The sequence below is a fragment of the Pelobates fuscus genome, chromosome 3 (assembly GCF_036172605.1).
Source record: "Pelobates fuscus isolate aPelFus1 chromosome 3, aPelFus1.pri, whole genome shotgun sequence".
Lineage (NCBI taxonomy): Eukaryota > Metazoa > Chordata > Amphibia > Anura > Pelobatidae > Pelobates > Pelobates fuscus.
In genome coordinates this window covers 288,037,346-288,059,227 of record NC_086319.1, presented here as the reverse complement: position 1 = coordinate 288,059,227, position 21,882 = coordinate 288,037,346, and the positions used below count along the sequence as shown (strand labels likewise).

Below are 21,882 nucleotides of genomic sequence, written 5' to 3'. Positions count from 1 at the left end.
GGGTGTGTTCCATTCCACCCAGAATAAGTACAACGTCTTCAGCAGTAGCCCACCTCCCAGGAGTTTCATCAGCCTCGGCACCAGGGATAGATGAGAAGACCTTCAGATGGTAGACAAAGTTTTTAATGTCTGTACAGCTAGGGACAGGGAACAGCTCCCATCAGGAGGTGCATCTTTTGTGTTCCACATAGTAGTAATTAAAGATGATTCCCAATGTCCCTTGTGTAGAGCAATCCACTGTTTTTGCACTGGGTGTGAGTGCCACTCTAGAACTCTTTGGAGTACGGTAGCCTGGTGGTACTTAAGGAAGGTCTGAGCAAGCCCCCCACCCTCCCAATGTCTTGGTAGACATAATTCCTGTCTGAGTCTCGGCCTCTCGCTTCTCCATACATAGCTTATCACAGACAACCATAAGGATGCAAAGAATGTTGTGGGTAAAGCTAACGGTACCGTCTGATAAAGGTACAGCAATCTGGCCAATATAGTCATCTTTGTAACGGCTATATGGCTAAGACATGACAAATGTGGGTAGGTCCACTTTTTTTAAATCAAGTTGGATTTGAGTAAGCAATGATATGAAATTTGTTTATTATGAGTCATGTGGATCTACCATCACCCAGCATCCTAAATATTTAATCTCAGAGGTGCATCAACTGAAGGGGACAGGTGTGTTGTTGTTGAGAACCTCGCATTTCGACAAGGTAAGCTTGAGTCCAAATATGTCTACGTAACTCTCAAACTCTCATCAGACACGGCAGTGTAATCCTAGTATTCATTATAGAAAAAAAAAACGCATGTCATTCGCATATACTGCGACCTTGTGCCTGACCCTTTTCCAGGGGAATCCAGCAATATTCACATCATGCCATTCTGCTTCTAAAATTAGCTCCAGCGTTAAGGTAAAAATCAGGGGGGATAGTGGGCAACCCTTCCTTGTGCCATTGTGGATTTTGGAGTTTTTCGTTAAAGCTCCATTAACACAGATCTTAGCATCTTAGGCAGCTGTAGATTGCTGTGATTGATTCTACTATTGGAACACCGAAGCATGGCATATCATTTGCAAAAGTAGACAACCCAGGTTATTCACAATAGGGTATGTCCAGCCTTTTTTAGTAGCAATCCCTGGCCAAAGTTAGTATTCATCCTTTTTTTTTTTTTTTTTGTATTCTTCACAAAACAAAACAAAATGCCCTTTTACCATTATCATCAGCATTAAATGTTTTGCTGCTCTAAAACACTCTCATATTTGCAGTGTTTTGAAAATTTAGAGGGTCAAATATAAAGCTTGCCCATTTCAGTTTTTACACATTAAAATTTGCCAGACTTGTTATGTTGCCTTTGAGGCCATATGGCAGCCCAGGAATGAGAATTATCCCCATCATAATTCTTTTCCTTGTGGATCTTGATTGAGTGTCTGTGTAGGTTTATTCTGAGATGCAGCTTAAGGTAAGTTTCTCCAATGTAGAAACCTTTGTCACACAATGTACCATGCACACCCCGTTTCCTTTTTTTCATTTTTTTTTAAATGTAGGTATGTATGTATCAAAATACAGTTAGAACTAAATAACACAGATTTAATTTGTTTTTATTTTTACTTATTTATTATTTTAATATGTGTGTGTATGTGTATATATATATTAACCCCTTTATGACTAGTGACGGACAGGGTGTGTCATCCTGGGGAGACCTTTAACGCCGGGTGATGGATCACGTCCGTCATGCGTTAAAATTAACCCCAGATCGCGGGGTTAACGGTGCTTCGGTCTGTCTCTGTATTAGAGGCTGACCGGGAGCACCCGATAGCTCTTCAAGGCTGTCAGGCTGTGCTGCAGGGACTCACAATCCACCTCCCTGCGCTTCCGGGTTCAGTGTGAAGTGCAGGGAGACGGATCAGCAGTGATCAGCTTCCCTGTAAAAAAAAAAAAAATAATAATAAAGTTTAATTAAAATCCCACCCCCCTTTACCCATTTTAAATAAAAAAAATTAAGCCCTTCCCTACTACAGTGATCAATTGGCAGGGTATACATTTTTCTGTGATCTTATTTTTTTTTTTTTAACCCCTAAGGGGTTCAATTTATTTAATTCATTAATTTAAATATTTTAAAATGATATAGTTTGCTAGCTCGGGTGGGTGATTGTTATGGGAAATTGGGGAATTTACCGTTAGTGTTGCTTACTGCTAGTTAGAGGTTAACAGTAAAAAAAGCTTATAAAAATGTTAAATCTGTAAAAAATAGTTTTAAGAAAGTTTATGAACGTTTAAAAAAATTAATATGCAAAAAAATGTTTAAAAACTAGTTTTAAAAAGTAAAAAAATACATTTAAAAATGCTCATTACCACTACACTTGGAACATATTAGAGGAAAAAAATGATCCCATGCTAAGGTTCAAAATTGAATTACCCTAGGGTGTATTCTTTGATAAATAGTATGTGTTTGTGGGGAAGTTTCAATAACCAACCATCTAAACTACTCCAAAATGGAACATGGACACAGCGTAAAACTTCAGTTAGAAAAAAAACTGGAATGGCTGTATCCCAAATGTGCCCCTCCGATGTCCACATATACCTGGCAAAGGTACATACGGGGTATTGCTGTACTCAGCCGACATAACTGAGCAACATATGAAGTATTCTACAGCCGTAACACACATACGATTTGCAAAATATACTGTGCAAACTCACTGTGTGTCAAAAAGGCAGCAAAAATGCTTATTACCACTACACTTGGTACAAGCTAGTGGAAAAATTATCCCACGCTAAGGTTCAAAATATGCCTTTTGGAATACCCTGGGATGTGTTCTTTAAGAAATGGTATGACTTTATGGTGTAGTTGTAATATGTAGCCTGCTCAAGCGCTCCAAAGTGGGATACGGACGCATCAAAACCCTCCATGAAAATTCACACTTAAAATTCTGAACTTGTCACGTCTCTTTTACAGCACTGTAACTTCACAAAATAGTTTCTAGGTCATACATTGGGCATATTGTTTTACTCGGAAGGTGTAACTGAGCATAATTTGGGGAGTTTTATGACAGTGGTACATATCAAGTGTAAGAAATACTCAATGCAACATATATGTAAAAATGCCATTTTGTCCCCCCCTCACCACAAACATTGGCATAAATTGGTGAAAAAATGGTGACATGTTAAGGCACAATGTACACCATATAAGATACCCTGGGGTGTCTGCTTTATCAAATGAAAGCCCTTTGTGGGGTTATTTGAACAGTCACACTGCTAGAATACCCTAAAATGAGACATAGGCCAGTCAAATCCATCTACGAAAATTCTAACTATAGAACCTGAAATAGCCTTGTCTCTTGTATGGCACTGTAGCTGTACAGAAAAGTGCCAAAGGCATACAGTGGGGGTATCGTTATACTCAGCAGATGTAGCTGAACACAATATGGGGTTCTGTGCAGGAATGACACATTTCAAAAACCTTGTTATACAGTCAGGTCCATAAATATTGGGACATTGAAAAATTCTAATCTTTTTGGCTCTATACACCAACACAATGGGTTTGAAATTAAACAGACAAGATGTGTTTTAACTGCAGACTTTCAGCTTTAATTTGAGGGTATTTACATCCAAATCAGGTGAACGGTGTAGGAATTACAACAGTTTGTATATGTGCCTCACACTTTTTAAGGGACCAAAAGTAATGGGACAGATTAACAGTCATAGATCAAATCCTTTGCAGTCAATTACAGCCTGATGTCATCCCTGGTGATGCTCTGCCAGGCCTCTACTGCAACTGTCTTCAGTTCCTGCTTGTTCTTGGGGCATTTTCCTTTCAGTTTTGTCTTCATCAAATGAAATGCATGCTCAATCGGATTCAGGTCAGGTGATTGACTTGGCCATTGCATAATGTGGCAAACCTAGCCACTTCTGGACTATAATCGGAGAAGGTTGTCTGTAGGCTGTACTGTGTGCTATGTATAACTTGCTGTGTGTGTATTGTGCTATGGTAATTCGCATGCTGGCAGCCGTAAGCTACCAGCATACAAGTACTTCGTTCGGCGAACAGCGGCTATCTAGGCTGTTCGCCAAACGAATCCGGGCCTCCCTGATAGATCACACATTTAGGGTCGTGTGGCGCTCGTTAACCGGTTGCAACAATGTTGCAATCGGTAATTATAGACTCTCCTGGGTGGCCGTCGTTCGGCTACCGACCATGCGGCGGTCGGCCATCTTGGTTCGTCTATTTTGCAGCAGTGTTTGGTCATCGAGCGCCTGGAACTAAAAACGGCTACTCGATGATGCGAACACCGCTGCACTTCCAGGCCGTTCGGGAGCCCGGTTTTCGGTAGAAACGTTCCCCTAAATGCAATCGACAGATTGAGGGGAACTTCTATGCAGATCAGTATTTGTTGCGGCGTTCGGTCATTTCAGCTGGGATCTGAGCGGTATTCTCACAAAAGGTGCGCTCAGACCCCAGCTATCTACCGAACGTTCGGTTGTCTCAATGTACCGAATATTATACAAAATATGTATTTTAAAGTAAATTGTCGGTTCTGCTGCACGAGGAGATAATCCACTTAAGCGTCCATTTTAGTGGGAGTATCCCTCTCGTGCAGCAGTGCCTGTTGGGAGAATTGCAATGTCTGATGGGAGAAATCCCCTGAATTGTCTGTAAGGAAACCCCTTGCATGGGGAACTGCTTAAATATGCCATCTTGTGAATAAAGCCAGTTAGTTGACTCCCAAACTGTGTCTCGTCCGGTTATTGGGAGGATTTGGGGACTTGCATTACTTTTCAGCGCTGACTGTGGATTTACCTGTGAAACCAGCGGAGATCGTGGACTCTAATACTGCCCTCCGCTACACATAACATTCCACTTCTTTCCCTTAACAAACTCTTTGGTTGCTTTTGCAGTATGCTTCAGGTCATTGTCCATCTGCGCTGTGAAGCGTCGTCCAATGAGTTCTGAAGCATTTGGCTGAATATGAGCAGATAATATTGCCCAAAACACTTCAGAATTCATCCTGCTGCTTTTCTCAGCAGTCACATCATCAATAAATACAAGAGAACCAATTCCATTGGCAGCCATACATGCCCACGCCATTACACTACCACCACCATGCTTCACTGATGAGGTGGTATGCTTTGGATCATGAGCAGTTCCTTTCCTTCTCCATACTCTTCTCTTCCCATCACTCTGGTACAAGTTGATTTTGGTCTCTTCTGTCCATAGGATGTTGTTCCAGAACTGTGAAGGCTTTTTTAGATGTTTGACAAACTCTAATCTGGCTTTCCTGTTTTTGAGGCTCACCAATGGTTTACATCTTGTGGTGAACCCTCTATATTCACTCTGAAGTCTTCTCTTGATTGTTGACTTTGACACACATACACCTACCTCCTGGAGAGTGTTCTTGATCTGGCCAACTGTTGTGAAGGGTGTTTTCTTCACCAGGGAAATAATTCTTTGGTCATCCTCCACAGTTGTTTTCTGTGGTCTTCCGGGTCTTTTGGTGTTGCTGAGCTCACCGGTGCGTTCTTTCTTTTTAAGGATGTATCAAACAGTTGATTTGGCCACACCTAATGTTTTTTGCTATCTCTCTGATGGGTTTGTTTTGTTTTTTCAGCCTAATGATGACTTGCTTCACTGATAGTGACAGCTCTGTGGATCTCATATTGAGAGTTGACAGCAACAGATTCCAAATGCAAATAGCACACTTGAAATTAACTCTGGACCTTTTATCTGCTCCTTGTAAATGGGATAATGAGGGAATAACACACACCTGGCCATGGAACAGCTGAGCAGCCAACTGTCCCATTACTTTTGGTTCCCTTGAAAAAAGGGAGGAGGCACATATACAAATGGTTGTAATTCCTACACTGTTCACCTGATTTGGATGTAAATACCCTCAAATTAAAACTGAAAGTCTGCAGTTAAAGTACATCTTGTTCATTTCAAATCCATTGTGGTGGTGTATAGAGCCAAAAAGATTAGAATTGTGTCAATGTCCCAATATTTATGGACCTGACTGTATGTGTATATGCCAAAATAAAGAAAAACACAATTTTCTCCAATATTTAGCAGAGGAGAGCAAAAAGTCGCAAGAGAGTGCTAGGGACGGACAACAGCTCAATTAGCCTGCCTTTCGGTTGGTCCCCGCTCAGTTCTCAAGCTGGTTTTAGCCATTACAAAGAGAACCAGACCATGCATCTCAGACTGATTCCACCCAATATGGCAGAACAGATCCAAAATACAGGCCGGCTCTCTCTGCACCAGAGATACAGCAACCCCAGACAATCGTTTCAGCCTTGTTAGGCATCATTAGTGAGGCATTGGAGATTGGCCATGAAATGGGTACGTAAAAAGTGTAAAACTAACCTTGGTTAAATAGCCTTTGATGTCTACTTTATATAAATATATACTTTTGTGTGGCAATTTGGTTTTCTTTTATGGCTATTAAGCTTACAAGACAAGCATACCAAATTCTAAAATCGCTCCACATTAAAAGTTTATTTTACTCCTTGTGCTTTGTGACCTGTAACTACCAAAAAAAACTTAAAAGCCCAGACGCATTATATATTCTGTAAATCAGAACAACTAAATGAATTTATTTTTAATTACTTTCCTTAACCTGCACTAATTATGCACACTTTATTGCAAAAACTGTAAAAAACAAACATTTTTTTCTTTTTTTTTGCATTTTTCTGTATTTTTTATTTTATTTTTATAATAAATAAGTTTGTGTGTGTGTGTGTGTTACATCAAATTTAAGCCCTTTCTGTCCTTTAAAAAAAAAAAAAAACAGTATATAATATATGTTGGTGCAATAAATTAGTAAAATGCAAATTGCAGTTGAACGCAAACAACAAAAAATTCAAAAATTGCTTGTGTCATTAAGCGTAAGACAAGCTTCTGAAGCTGTGTCCTTAAGGGGTTAATAGTAAAATACACTTAGAATTAAATTGTGTGTGTGTATATATACATACATACATACATACATACATACATACATACATGTTTAACCCCTTCAGGATCTGCATTTTTGCGTTGCCGGTCCTGAACCGTCCTAACAGTGTAATGTACATACCCGATCGCCGTCGTTCCCCCGGCGGCGATTGGCAGTGCTCCCGGTGTGGGGAGACTGCCTGCAGCCCAGACAGTCTCACCATGGCGGATTAGGACCCCTGGGGTCACTCATATAATAGAATAACTTGCAGTTTGCAAAATGGCATTTAGAAATTTTATATGAAACAGACTATTTGTTGACTTCTGCTCCTTAGGCTAAGCCCAAATCATAAGAATACAAGTCTACTGTGCAACTAGTTTAGGCCCACAAGTTGCACATTATTTTGTGGGTCAACTTATTTGACCTTGCAGAAGAATGCCCAAAGGCAATGCTTTGTCAGCTTAGGATCTAACATTTGTCCATTGTGTTTTTGTTTTACTGTAAGTATGTTTTTGTATGGGATCTGTGTGTGTGACTGTGAAAGTAGAAGTACACTTGTGTGTAGTATTGGCATTCGAATGAAGGGGTATGTTTGTATGTAATGTTGGTGTTTGAATGCTGGTGTGCATTTGTGTGTTACCCTTTCAATTCCAAGGTGTGCTTATATTGTTATTATTATTGCCATTTATATAGCGCCAACAGCTTATGTAATGTCGTTTTATTACCAGGCTGTGTTTGTATGCAGTATTGGTGTTTTGATTGCAGAGGCATGTTTTTATGTAGTGTTGACATTTCAATGCAGGGGTGTGTTTGTATGTAGTGTTGATCTTTGAATGCAGTGGTGTGTTTTGTATTTGTGTGTAGTGTTGGCATTTGAATGCTGAGATCTGTGTGAACATACACATACACTATATCAGATACACACAGCAGGTGTGAGGCTAATAGGAGTCTAAGACTAGGCCAGGTTTTCTGTCTGCTCCCTCTCGCCACCTTCCATCCCTGCCCAATTGGCCCCTGCTCAGACATGCCTAACGGGTGGCCCTAAGCGCATCCTCCTGGCCCTGTTGCACTGCTCTGGTTGCTTATTGCTACTATCCCAAATGAAAATGTAAAGAAACATTAAATCCAAAGATAGAAACTTGACTGCATTGAATGCTTATGTTTTTTTTTTTGTAGAGAGATTGCTATTTCCAAGGATACATAGAAGATGATCCACACTCAAGTGTGGCTCTTAGCACATGTTCTGGACTCAGGTAATGTAGAACATGCCCACTAATCCTTATTCTCCATTAAAGTTTGTGTATTAAAGGGACACTGTAACTGTTTTATCTCATTTAAGTGGTTATAGTGTCTCGAGTCCCTAGCAGCTTCCTTCCATTCAGCATTAAACCGTCTTTAATGTTTTAATGCTAAACGAGAGTTGCCAGCAGCCCATCCCCTCTGTACAGTTTGGGCTAAAGAAGCAGCAGTGGGTGACTGTGAGTTGGCATGAGTGTCAGCAGACTGTTTTTAGCCCATACCAACACTTATTGTTGGTGAATTAATATGGTTAGAAGAGAAAATGTAATCTCCTCCTTAGCCATATCATCAGTAGGGCTTAGCTGTTGGTGTGCAGGGTCCCCTTAATTAGCATTGAGCTGCTCATCAATGGTGACTACAGGCAGTTAACACTTTTGCCTTTCATTTTAGGGGCACCATATATAAAAACGGATTTAGGTACGCAATTGAGCCAGATGAATCTTTGGAGTATTTCAGCCATGTGGTTTATCGTATAGATACAGCTCAATCCGATGTAATTTGTGGCCTTGACACATCTAACCTGCAGTCTGAAGATGGAAACATTCAGATATTTGAGGTATAAATTATCCACTCAGTACTATTACCAAAACTAATTCAGCAATTTAATTACATTTCTGACAGGGTAATATTAATATGAAATATATTGATATACATTTATTACATTTTATTAATGTGGCACATTGAGTGAAAGCTACTAATAGTGGAAGTATAGTAAAGACAATCAATGCCTTTACTCTAAGGGTAATTACTAGAGCACTCTCACAGACTAACACATAGGGGAGTGTTCACCCAGCCTGTGAACTGTGGTGAACCGAAAACTGATTTGCTAAATTTGGGATAAAATCTGAAAGCTGAGGTGGAGAATTTCTGCCTAAATTTAGCAATTCGCTTTTCATTTCAATACAGTTCATTGCCTAATGAAGTTGAGTGCCAAATATATATATATATATATATAGTCAAAGATGAAGTTGGAGCACTCAAAAGAACTTTTTTCGGTGATTTTAATGTGGTAAAAAAAGTTTACAACAAAGTGTAAGGCATCTAATCAATCGACGTTTCGACCCCTAAGGGTCTTTTTCAAGATCAAACAACTAGTGACAAAACGGCATTTAAATATAAAATACAGATGAATAACTCACCAATCGCGTGCGTGTGATTAGCCGAACCCGGAAGTATCCCAACACCTCACGTGGTACTGGGCGTGCGTGGTGACGTGCATCGTGGTTGCTAAGCAGCGAAGCTGTACCCGGAAGTGTCCGGTCCTCGCTCAAACTACTGGGCGTGTATAGTGACGTGCACCCCAGTTGCTAGGTGATGGAGTGTAAACTCCAAAGGCTAAGATACATATATCAAACCCTCGTGAAAGAATGCTGTAAGCAAAGTTTAGGGGATCTCAGAGATGAGATCTGAATGTGAGATGTTTAAAAGTAAAAGAGTACTTAATGCGTATTCTATGAAAAAATTTCTTACTATTCATAATGTAAGAATGAGACAGCCGAGGGGTCAAAAGTGCTCCCACTGTGAACAATGTGAAAGTGTATCAATAGTGACAGAGTGACACATACAAATAAAGTTACAATCTACTCGGCAACTATGTCTCTAAAAAATAAAGGATCGATATTCTCTAGCAAAGCATCATGAAAAAATTAAATATCAACGATATGGCTAACTAACAACCATAATCCACGTCATATAGACGTGTATAACTTGTATTGGAACTTCAACTCATAACCTAAAGGTATGTCTATAAAGGACCAAGAATCATATTTAACTAAGGCATTGAAAATGAAGAATTATTCAAAGGAACATCGTAAAGGAGATATATTCATTGAGTCCTTTTGGAGTGACAGTGTCCAGGCGGTGTATCCAATAGGTTTCACGCTGCAGTAGCATTTTGGACCTGTCTCCTCCTCTGGGGCTCGGTGGGACGTGATCGATGGCTATGAACTTCAATGTAGGGAGTCTGTGGTTCAATTGGAGGAAATGTTTGGCAACAGGTTTGTCTGATTTCTGGTCTCTAAATGCGGTAGTAATATTTGATTTGTGTCCGCGTATTCGTTCTCGGAGAGTTAGATCAGTTTTCCCCACGTATGAAAGGCCACAGGGACATGTAATTAGGTATATCACATGGTTGGTCATACATGTAATATGCTGGGTAATTGAAATTCGAATACCTCTGTGAGGATGGGCGAACGAATTGCCTGTATTCATGTGGCTGCACGTGACACATCCACTGCAACGGTGACAGCCTTTTAGTGGTATTTACCACTAACCCTTCACACCGGCACCCCACAAATTCAACAAGCCATACATAGGTATTGGGGAATTCTAGGTTCAGACAAGAACCTACCACCAATTTTTTCCCAAAAACCGAATATCAGTTTAAAACGCAACAAAAATTTGAAAGATCTATTGGTCAGAAGTGACCCCACTCTCTGTTATCGGAAAACTACGGGACCCAGTAAGAAAGGCTGTCACCGTTGCAGTGGATGTGTCACGTGCAGCCACATGAATACGGCCCTGGGATGTATTGCCCTTTAAGGAACTGAGTTGGAGCTTATGGACTATGGATTAAACTGTTACTGACCTCTTTTAGAACTGTATTTGAGCATAATGGATTCTGTATAATGCTGTTCCTGGCCCTTTAATGACTGGGGAGCAGTGTTGCAACTTTAAATTGGCACTTCGGATACAGCCGAAGTAGTCGAAGTGGCCGCCATTAGACAATCGAACACGCAGCGGCCATTTTAATCCAGTCGAACGCGGTGACCTGTACCTTCCCCTACCCTTCGACACTGCGGCTGGAGACTAAGTCCCGTTCGAAGATTCGAACACCCGTTCGAATGGGACTGTGTCATTTTGGGTGTAAACTAGACCTCTGGTAGACAATTTAACCCCACGGAAACGCAACCCAGGTTTCACTTCGACAGAAGTCGAAGTGCGTTCGACTATTCGAACGCTGCCTTCGGATGGGACTTTGTCAATTTTCAAGGCAGAAATAGACTGACCATACAGCCTGAATCTGTGGAACTGTTTTGGGCATGCAAACAGGCGTGCGGTCGGTCCAAAGAGACCTTTTTCCATATCTCTGGAACCACTGAACCGATTTGTACAAATTTTTTATATGTTTGTCCCCAAGTCATGTGGTTCATAAAAATATAAGTGTTATACCTGTGTGATACAAAATCATAGAGTTATAAAAATGTATAAGTTTTTGCTTGGAGTTAATTGAGTAGATACAGTAAGAAACTCAATTATCTCCCAAGCAGAGGGGAGGGAATATGTGGGATGTAACCGATATCTGATTGGTTAATGCCTAATTGCCTGTGGGCGTCTACCTTGCAGGGGAGCACTGCATAAAAGCAGAGTACCTGCCATTAAACATGAGTTCTTCTTTACCCTCAATTTGGAGTGCCGTCTCTTATTGGGGAAATCTGCTACAAGGGATTGCTATGCTTGTCATATTCCCTTGCTAAATCACTGCTATGCTCTTGGAATAGCTGGTTCCTGTTTTACTCTCTGGAGGAGTCTATGGTGGTTATGATGTCTGCTGCAGTGCTTGGAGTCCTCAGGAAACGCTAGGAGCATCCATCAACTGAGGTACCCAGTCGGGGTGCCAGGCGATCCGTTACACTAAGATCCTCAGATGGCTATATCTTTTTCGTATGGTACTACTTTCTGTCCCCAATAGCTGGCTATCTATGATTCAGGCTGCATTTAGGAACTTTGTATGGCATAGTAAAAAAACGAGGTTAAAATTGAGACCCACCCAAGGGAGTTTGTCTATGCCAGATATAAATGAATATCATAAGGCAAGCATGCTGATGCATGCATTTATGACACAAAAGTAATCTTCAAGAGAAGAAAACTGGTACAAGGTGGAAAAAGACCTAACACAACAAAGACTTAGTGTATGGATTCTGGACAACAGAAACATCAAAAAGGCCAATAGTGGGAAGGTGTTTAAATATGAGGCACATTTAACTATTTTGGTAGAAATTTAGGAAGAAAATAAAGTTAAACAACAAAGTCCTAATAAATACTTCTCTGGGAAACTTGGCAAATAATATAAAAAATGAATTTGAGCAAATGGCATAGAAATTAGCTAAGGACAATAAATGATCTATTAATGGATAGATGTATTAAAACTTTGACAGAAATTTCTGAAAAAGCACAAGAACTTAAAGGTGAAATTTTTACTTATTTTCGAATAAAAGGATATATTAGGAAACATCTATGCCTAGAACCCAAAGAAATAATTACAAAGATACAAATAATCCAAAGAAAGACTAAATCAAGAGGTATGCTAGCTTTATGTAAAGATCTGCTAAGATTGGGTGAGAAAATAAGTCCAACCAAAGCAGCAGAGAAATGGGAAAGAGACATACAAGTTAAAATTACTCAAAAAGAATAAGAGCTTTTCAAAAAGTTTGTAAATCCGTAAGATGCCTGAATTTAACAGAGATGCAATTTAAGATCAATAATCGTATTTATCTGGTTCCTTGTCGTCTAAACAGGATGTGGTCTGGCCACACTCATAGGTGTTGGAGATGCGAATCGCAGAAAGGCGATTTATTACATATATGGTGGAAATGTGAACCGATTCAGAGGTTTTGGGGACAGATAAAGGATAACATATCAAACTCCCATTAAAGCCAGAATCCTATTTATTACACTTAAATTTTCCAAAAATGCCTAAAGCAGAGTATGACCTAGTGGTACATATTTTGCTGGCAGCAAAGATAAGTATAGCTAGAAAATGGAAATCCCGTATTCTGCCATTATGGATCAAGGTTAAAAATCAACTTCTCTTCGGGGGCGGGGCCGGACCGCCGAGCTGGCTGGTCGCATGCGAGACCAGCTCCTGCAGCATAATATGAGAAACAGCGATTTTTCCACGAAATTTGGCGCAAAACTGGCCGGCAGTGGTGGCCCTGGACGGGCAGAGAGCCCTGGAATCCAGGGTGAGGCTGGCCCAACAGGCTACAGTCCCCTGGAGGAGGAATCCTGCCCGACTCTCTTAAGGCCTACTCCGGAGGCGAGCGGGGCGGACGGCCGCTGCCCTGCCGCCTACTGTTCCGGGCTCAGAGTCGGACCCGTGGGGATGCCGGCCCCGTTCCCCCCCTCTGGACCGGGGGGGTGATCCCGGTCTACACCCTCGAGACCCAAACAAGCCTGCACCCTGACATCTCCCGCCCGTACTGCAGACCGCATGTCGGGCCCAAGATGGCCGCCAAGCACCAAACCCTGCAACTTCGAGAAAATTTGGAAGCACAAGCATGAAAACAAAAAAAAACATCTCACGGCTCAACATACTTACCACGCATGGGAAGAAGGACGAAGCGACAGCTACTCGGCCCGAAAGGCACACAGCAAAGCGACATGCTCGCCGACGGATCCCCCGAGAAGGGAACTGCACTGCGGTACGACGCCACATACCACGCAAGTTACCCCCTCGCATCCGCACTCCTATACAGCGCTCCTACACACCTCAGAACCAACGAGAAAGTCCTGACCCAGGGGCCAGCCGATCTGGAAACCGGGTGAGCAAGCAAGGCAACCCGCAGGGGCTAAAACAGGGATCCCATTCTGGAAACATGCCACATGGACTGTCACAGGGTCCGGGCCCAAAAGGGGAGCCCCATAATAGAGACTACCTGCGGGGAAAACTGGGTTTCTTTACCTATAGGCATCTGTTAAGTGCTAGCCAACTTTCCTGCTGATTGCTTGATGGTGATAACGGCTTACTGCTAACCCAACGTTAAAACATACATGATTCCCACCCAGTGGTTATTCCAAGCTTATATTTACATGCTTTTCTGTTTTTATGCATTTTATTTCACCCTGCCTCCACAACCAGTGCGTAATTAATGTGTACTTCTGCCTCTCTTATTCAAACAACCACAGGCAAGATCCACTTATGCATACTCACTGTAAACTACCTGTGCAGTTTCTGTTAATTTACATGTCCTTATTACCTCACAGACGAGCATAGCCTAATAATCATTATGTTACACACTTTTAGACTACAGCGTGCAACTCACTCTACATTCGTAATGAGTACTATTATCCTGTTCAGCTTATTTTATTAACACTTAATAATCTGTGTACATTCTCATGCCCAAACCATGCTTTCCTCATGTCTCTTCTCTAACCAGGTCTCCATGACATGTGCAGTATGTTACCATATTCCAAACCAAACGTGAACCTTAACTGTTGTATTAGAGATCATTTAAATATTATAAAAAATGTGCCTGAATATTAGATGCCATAACGTGTAATACCATTGTTTACCTAATCTACCGGATGTCGCTGTTGTGGCACATGCCGGCTGTTTGTTCATTCCGTGCACAACCAAAATAAAGAATTAAAAAAAAAAAAATCAACTTCTCTTCCAATTAAATATGGTTAAAGGAATAGAGAAGTATTAAAATTTTACTCTGAAGAGGAATTACAAATGGGACCTATGGATAAAATCGATCCCTGAGTGAGCATGATCAGTAAATACCCTAGAAAAAGATGTGATGATATTTAATCTCCCTTGGAGCTGCCCTGCCGGACATGTATGTAGTTTTATGTGTTCCTCCTTCCCAGTAAAAAGGAAAGGAGCATATTGGAAGGGAGGAGTGTTTTTAAATTGACTGTTCAGCATGATTTTATGACTTGTACGGTCGCTTTTTTTTTTTTTTCTCTCTCTATGTCTGGTTTTGTATTTTTCGTCAATAATAGTAAAAAAATTAATAAAAAATAAATGGGGGGGGGGAAACCCCATAGAAAACGAAACTCAAAATTAGCTTAGGGCCGGTGGTTGGCATGCAAGGTTTTCAGACTAGGCAGTAGTGGGCTAGTGTAGAAATGGAACTGCATAACCAATTGACTTGCCATAAAAAGTAATGTTCCACTGCACCATATGGTGCGGAAAAGTATTCCACACATTGCGGTGGGTCCTGAAGTCAAACAAGGACCCTCTTGTAACCAAGGGGAGGGTCCATCAACTGGCCATTCCACTATGCATGCATTGTGTAAGGAGGGGGTACAAAGATCAATATATCAGACTGGATCCTTCCTATCCCTTTAAATCTCCAGATCTTTGCGGAACATTTGTTTTCATTTGTCTTGTTTTTCTATATTCGCAGGAAGCCAAGCCTCCCAAAAATTCTGCGTATGTAGAACTGTGTATGGTCACTACTAAGCCACAGGTAAATCAATCATATCGATGATGATGATAAAATAATTTGGGGGAACAAACAAGAAACTTATTTTTAAATGTAAAGTGAGCTGAGCATTGCTGCATCCAGATAGTCCTTGTGAAATGCACTCATTTTACCCTATACTATATAAGGTATACAGATAAATAAACAAAGTAAGTTAACAATAGTGATAATATCATAGGAATTATTTTGAATAGTTGGATGAGCCATATTTTTGTAATTTCCAGAGATTAACATATGATAGTCAGATATATGGGTAGATTTGTAAAGATAATTATTTATGTCCATCTTGCATGTACTTCAGTTTAAAAGTAAAAATGTAGTACATGTACTTAGGCACATAACACAAGAATTTGACACTTCTTAGACTCTGTAGGGAAAGTTCTTCTTTGTGTCGCAGCAAATGCAAAAAATAAATAAAAAATAAGGCATTTGTTGTCTACTAATATACCTCACCGATGCCTGATAATGTATTTGAATTGTTAATGTGATATATGAATGTTCTTTAATGCTTGTTATTATAATATTATATTTGTTGTTTTCTAGTTTCAATTTCATGATGAAAATGAAACCTTTCTAGTAGAAAGCGTTCTTGAACTGATTAATACTATTAATACAGTAAGTGTTATGTGAATTACAAAAATAAAAGAATTGCCTTATAATAGAAATTAATATTGATATAGTCCAATTATTAACTTGTTTTAAAAAATATACAGAAAAGCACATAGATTTATTTTATTGTTATTAAACTGTTAATTGTCAGCAATTCATCATTTCAAAACAAAAGGAGATATTGTTCCTCTGAGATGTACAGTGATGTAAATAAGAAATGTGCTGCCCTAGGCCTGGCAAGTCTATGCAACCCACCTATGTACACATGATCGCTAAAACCATATATTTTCTTTCATGCATTTAGCCACAGACAAACCAAATATAGAAAACAATTTACAAGACAGAAGACACACAAACATATAAATATATATATGTATATATATGTGTGTCTGTGTATACAGGGAGTGCAGAATTATTAGGCAAGTTGTATTTTTGAGGATTAATTTTATTATTGAACAACAACCATGTTCTCAATGAACCCAAAAAACTCATTAATATCAAAGCTGAATATTTTTGGAAGTAGTTTTTAGTTTGTTTTTAGTTATAGCTATTTTAGGGGGATATCTGTGTGTACAGGTGACTATTACTGTGCATAATTATTAGGCAACTTAACAAAAAACAAATATATACCCATTTCAATTATTTATTTTTACCAGTGAAACCAATATAACATCTCAACATTCACAAATATACATTTCTGACATTCAAAAACAAAACAAAAACAAATCAGTGACCAATATAGCCACCTTTCTTTGCAAGGACACTCAAAAGCCTGCCATCCATGGATTCTGTCAGTGTTTTGATCTGTTCACCATCAACATTGCGTGCAGAAGCAACCACAGCCTCCCAGACACTGTTCAGAGAGGTGTACTGTTTTCCCTCCTTGTAAATCTCACATTTGATGATGGACCACAGGTTCTCAATGGGGTTCAGATCAGGTGAACAAGGAGGCCATGTCATTAGATTTTCTTCTTTTATACCCTTTCTTGCCAGCCACGCTGTGGAGTACTTGGACGCGTGTGATGGAGCATTGTCCTGCATGACAATCATGTTTTTCTTGAAGGATGCAGACTTCTTCCTGTACCACTGCTTGAAGAAGGTGTCTTCCAGAAACTGGCAGTAGGACTGGGAGTTGAGCTTGACTCCATCCTCAACCCGAAAAGGCCCCACAAGCTCATCTTTGATGATACCAGCCCAAACCAGTACTCCACCTCCACCTTGCTGGCGTCTGAGTCGGACTGGAGCTCTCTGCCCTTTACCAATCCAGCCACGGGCCCATCCATCTGGCCCATCAAGACTCACTCTCATTTCATCAGTCCATAAAACCTTAGAAAAATCAGTCCTGAGATATTTCTTTGCCCAGTCTTGACGTTTCAGCTTGTGCGTCTTGTTCAGTGGTGGTCGTCTTACAGCCTTTCTTACCTTGGCCATGTCTCTGAGTATTGCACACCTTGTGCTTTTGGGCACTCCAGTGATGTTGCAGCTCTGAAATATGGCCAAACTGGTGGCAAGTGGCATCTTGGCAGCTGCACGCTTGACTTTTCTCAGTTCATGGGCAGTTATTTTGCGCCTTGGTTTCTCCACACGCTTCTTGCGACCCTGTTGACTATTTTGAATGAAACGCTTGATTGTTCGATGATCACGTTTCAGAAGCTTTGCAATTTTAAGAGTGCTGCATCCCTCTGCAAGATATCTCACTATTTTTGACTTTTCTGAGCCTGTCAAGTCCTTCTTTTGACCCATTTTGCCAAAGGAAAGGAAGTTGCCTAATAATTATGCACACCTGATATAGGGTGTTGATGTCATTAGACCACACCCCTTCTCATTACAGAGATGCACATCACCTAATATGCTTAATTGGTAGTAGGCTTTCGAGCCTATACAGCTTGGAGTAAGACAACATGCATAAAGAGGATGATGTGGTCAAAATACTCATTTGCCTAATAATTCTGCACTCCCTGTAGGTGTCAGATCAGTGTTCAATGGGGACATGAGCATCAGAACTAGACCATGGATCAATGGTAGAAGGTTGTCTGGTGTGATGAGCAATGTTTTATTTTAGATCGGGTGAATGGCCAGGTGCATGTGCATTGTTTACCTTGGGAAGAGTTGGCAGAAGGATGCACTATGGGAAGACGGAAAGAGGTATTGTTATACTCTGGGCAGTGTTCTACTGGGAAAACTTGGATCCTGGTGGATGTTACGTTTGACACATAGCACATACCTAGAGATTGATACAGATCCCAACCACCCTTCCAATTGCAGTGGTGTTCTTTGATGGCAGTAGCCTCTTTCAGCAGGGTAATGTATCCTGCCACTCTGCAAAGATTGTTCAGAAATGATTTGAGGAACTTGACAAAGAGTTTAAGGTATTACCTTGGCCTCCAAATTACTTTATTAAGTAAATTTAAAGAAATATTGTTGTTAGTCTCTATTATGGAAATACAGGCCAAAAGCTAAAATAGTTAGTATAAATTTGGTCAGAAAACAGCCACAATGGGGGGTACTTGTGGACTCACGAAGAGTTATCCTCCAGCACTCAAGAAAGAAAAAAAACACCTGAGGAGGAAACCTCTGAACCATGGCTTGAAGGATTGCTCTTCCCTCTGGGAATTAAGATGCAAAAATATGGGAGGCTATGAAAGTGTCTCTGTCACTTTTCAGTTTTTCAAGATACAATATTTATGACATTTTGTATCCTGACTGTGTTGGGAATTCACTGAAATTCTAACATGATCCAAAGATAACATAAGACAAAGTAGGGACTACTTTGTTTTATGGTAAAACTGTGGTTGACAAAAAGCAGATCTCTGCCACCGTTTGTCCAATCACAACAGCTATCACAACTGATGGCTGTGGGTTCAAAAATCGATTTATGGAGGCTCTCATGGGATCCTCCATTCAGTGATGTATTCTTGCGCATAAATGAGAATACAGCACTGACGAGGCTCCTGGCCGATGAAGCCAGAAGCTGAAGATGATGCAAGTACAACTACTTTCTCCTGAACCAGATCATCTCTGGAGATATCATTTTCAGAGGTCTTCGCAAAATATGCAAAGACCCTGAAAGTGACAGATCTGTTTCAAAAGAGAGACTTGCTATTTAAGAGCTAACGGGGCTCTAGAATCTCTGCAAAAATGCAAGCAAGCCATTTAGCAGTGGTGCGGATCATGGTGCCCATGGTCACCAGGCACCATCGCCACCTCCAGAGCAAATTGAGGGTAGTGAGTCTCCAAGTGTTCAGACACTTCCAGTTGGGGCATAGATCCCTAAACCTTTGAGATTGTAAGAAATGCATGGATATAGGTTGAAGGTCTGTCAGAGCTTCAGATACATGTGAAAGGAAATAGAATTTGTAACCAGTCAAAGCAGCATTTACATTTATGACATCACAACATGGCATCTTATATTATGATTTCATTGCTTTTGATCACTGTACCTATGGTGAAGGAGAGTAGATTATCATTACACATTGCACATATAATAGTGATTAAAATGTAAGAAGCATTTTTTTCTCTATATACATTTTATATCACAATGAAAGTTAACGTTTAAATCTCTATTGCTTTGTCACCTTTTGTCATGCCTTATTCCTGTACCCACATTTATATCTTTATTTCCAACCCAGTATTGGTGGTTTCTAGTCATCATCCTGAGCCTGTATCCTCTCTTTGTTTCATCCTCACTCCATGATATACTTCCAGTTACTGTTTATGGACAGGTTACAATGAGAAGACAGAGATTAGTGTTTAGTCAGGAAACAAATTGCAACTTTTTGGCAAAATAGCAGAACCTGAAAAAAGAATCAAGCCTTGTTTTTTTTTTTAATGTGCTGCACAGTTGTTTATTCATTGTATTTCACTGTTTAGTGAATAAACCCAATTATCTTGCCCCACAGTGTCTTCCTCTCTTTTTTTTCTTACAGTCATCTCAAGCTGTCTAGACTAGAGCACCTTTTAGATTCATTCCATCTCAAGTGGTACAGTAATTGTAAAGATGATTGCTTGACCAAATTTACTTTTATGTATTGTTATTGCAAAACCACCATTTTCTTTGTTACTTGGTTTAACCACTGTGGTCATCTTTGTGTCATCTTTGTGTCAAGACATATTTTACTTATACAGATATTTACGGAAAGCCTTAATATCTCAGCTCAAGTCGGAGCTCCTTGGATCAAAAATTAATCTCTAGATTTCCCAATTAGTGTTCCGCCGAACTCTTCCGCGAGAACAAAACTGGGGTTCCTCTGTGATTTGCCCACCGGGTGACCTGTGCACTTAGGACCACCCGATTGGTGTTATTGCTGAACTGCGGCCCAGTCAGGCACCGCAGCACTATAAGAGTGCGATTACACGCCTGTAGTATTGGATCCTGGGAGGAAATGACAGCTGGTGTCTTCCTCCCAGACGTAGAAAGCGCCACAGTGGATGGAGAGGCGCAGCTGCTGCAGACCCTCCACAGATTAGCAAGCAGCACTCCAAGAAAGCCACCCTCCTGCAGACAAAATGTATGCTAACAGTAGGGTGGCTGCAAATATAAACATTATGACTTGCGTGTGTATCTGTTAGTGAGTGTATGTGCCGGGTTGTGCATGTGTGTATCTGTGTGTCAAGATCTGTTTATGTTTCAGTGTATTTATGAGTGTGTGTGTGTGTGTGTCAATGTGTTTTATATGTGTGTTTCTCTGCGTTAATGTGTATGTGTGATTGTGTAAATAAATATATATATATATATATATGCATTTATCCCGGCAATCAGACACCAACACTACATGCAAACACACACCTGCAAACACAAACATTACATATAAAACACCCCTAAATTCAAACTCCAAATTTATATACAAGCACTCAAACACACTCTTCAATCAAATACCATTACTACACACAAATGTACAGCCTCATTTAAAAGCCAACACTACATCTAAACACACCCCTGCATGCAAATGCAAAAATAACGTACAAACACACCCCTGTATTAAAATGCTAACATTATATACAAACATCAACTCTACACACAAAAACACACCTGCTCTAAAGTACTATGATCTGTTTACTATCTGTAGAAATTAGTGTGTTGATACATTATGTCAAAGGGTTCTACGTGGAAACTTAATTGGTAACCCCTGCTCTAGATACATCCCAAGGTACATGTACATGTTGTGCACTCTCTTGTTCCTTAGACTTGGAATTTAAGTCCAAAAGCGATGCTCAAAATTATTGAATATTTTAATTTTAGGGTCAGTTTATATTGGTACGGGTATAAGTCACAGTAATGGATTTTAGTGGGTACCTAGGTAAGTATAATATGCATGCAGAACATTTCAGCTATAAAACCAGAGGGGAACCTGAAAGTTTCAGAGATATAAGTCCTCTATGATAGCATTCCACTGTAAAAATTGCATTTGAGATTCCACTTGTTACATAGCTGGCATTAGTTCAGGATTATATTGATCCAGCACGCAGAATAGTATCACACCCTAGAACTAAGGGCAACGTCTTACTGGACCTTAAAATGGCCGGACTTAATGTACCCGAAAATAGTCAGAAAGCTAGCCGAGGTCAGGGACACAGAACGAGACACAGCGATAAAGAAATGCCAAAATGTAAGAAAGAAATTAGGGAAGTCAACACGAAGCCAAAGTAAAAAAACTGAATAACACGATCCGCGACACATACTCTCTGATAACCATCTAAGGGAAACCACTACAGGGCAATAAGCCAAGGAATAAGTGAGTTTAAATAACCCTCTTGCAGATCCAATTGGCTGTACCTAGCCCTTGACCCCAAAATGTGCATGTCTTCGTCTTTTGCGTGATGTCTCCTGCACTTCAATGTCGTCTTTACCTT

The 21,882-nt window shown here is 40.3% G+C and overlaps 1 protein-coding gene across 1 annotated transcript in view; it reads left to right on the top strand.

The window, feature by feature from the left end:
• The window catches only part of LOC134601780 (disintegrin and metalloproteinase domain-containing protein 9-like), a 145,487-nt gene that overhangs the window by 14,956 nt on the left and 108,649 nt on the right, over window positions 1–21,882 (top strand). Inside the window, exons 4-7 of the mRNA XM_063446281.1 lie at window positions 8,087–8,163; window positions 8,600–8,765; window positions 15,346–15,408; window positions 15,967–16,038. Coding sequence (XP_063302351.1) covers window positions 8,087–8,163; window positions 8,600–8,765; window positions 15,346–15,408; window positions 15,967–16,038 — 378 coding nt within the window. The remainder of the gene's footprint in view (window positions 1–8,086; window positions 8,164–8,599; window positions 8,766–15,345; window positions 15,409–15,966; window positions 16,039–21,882) is intronic.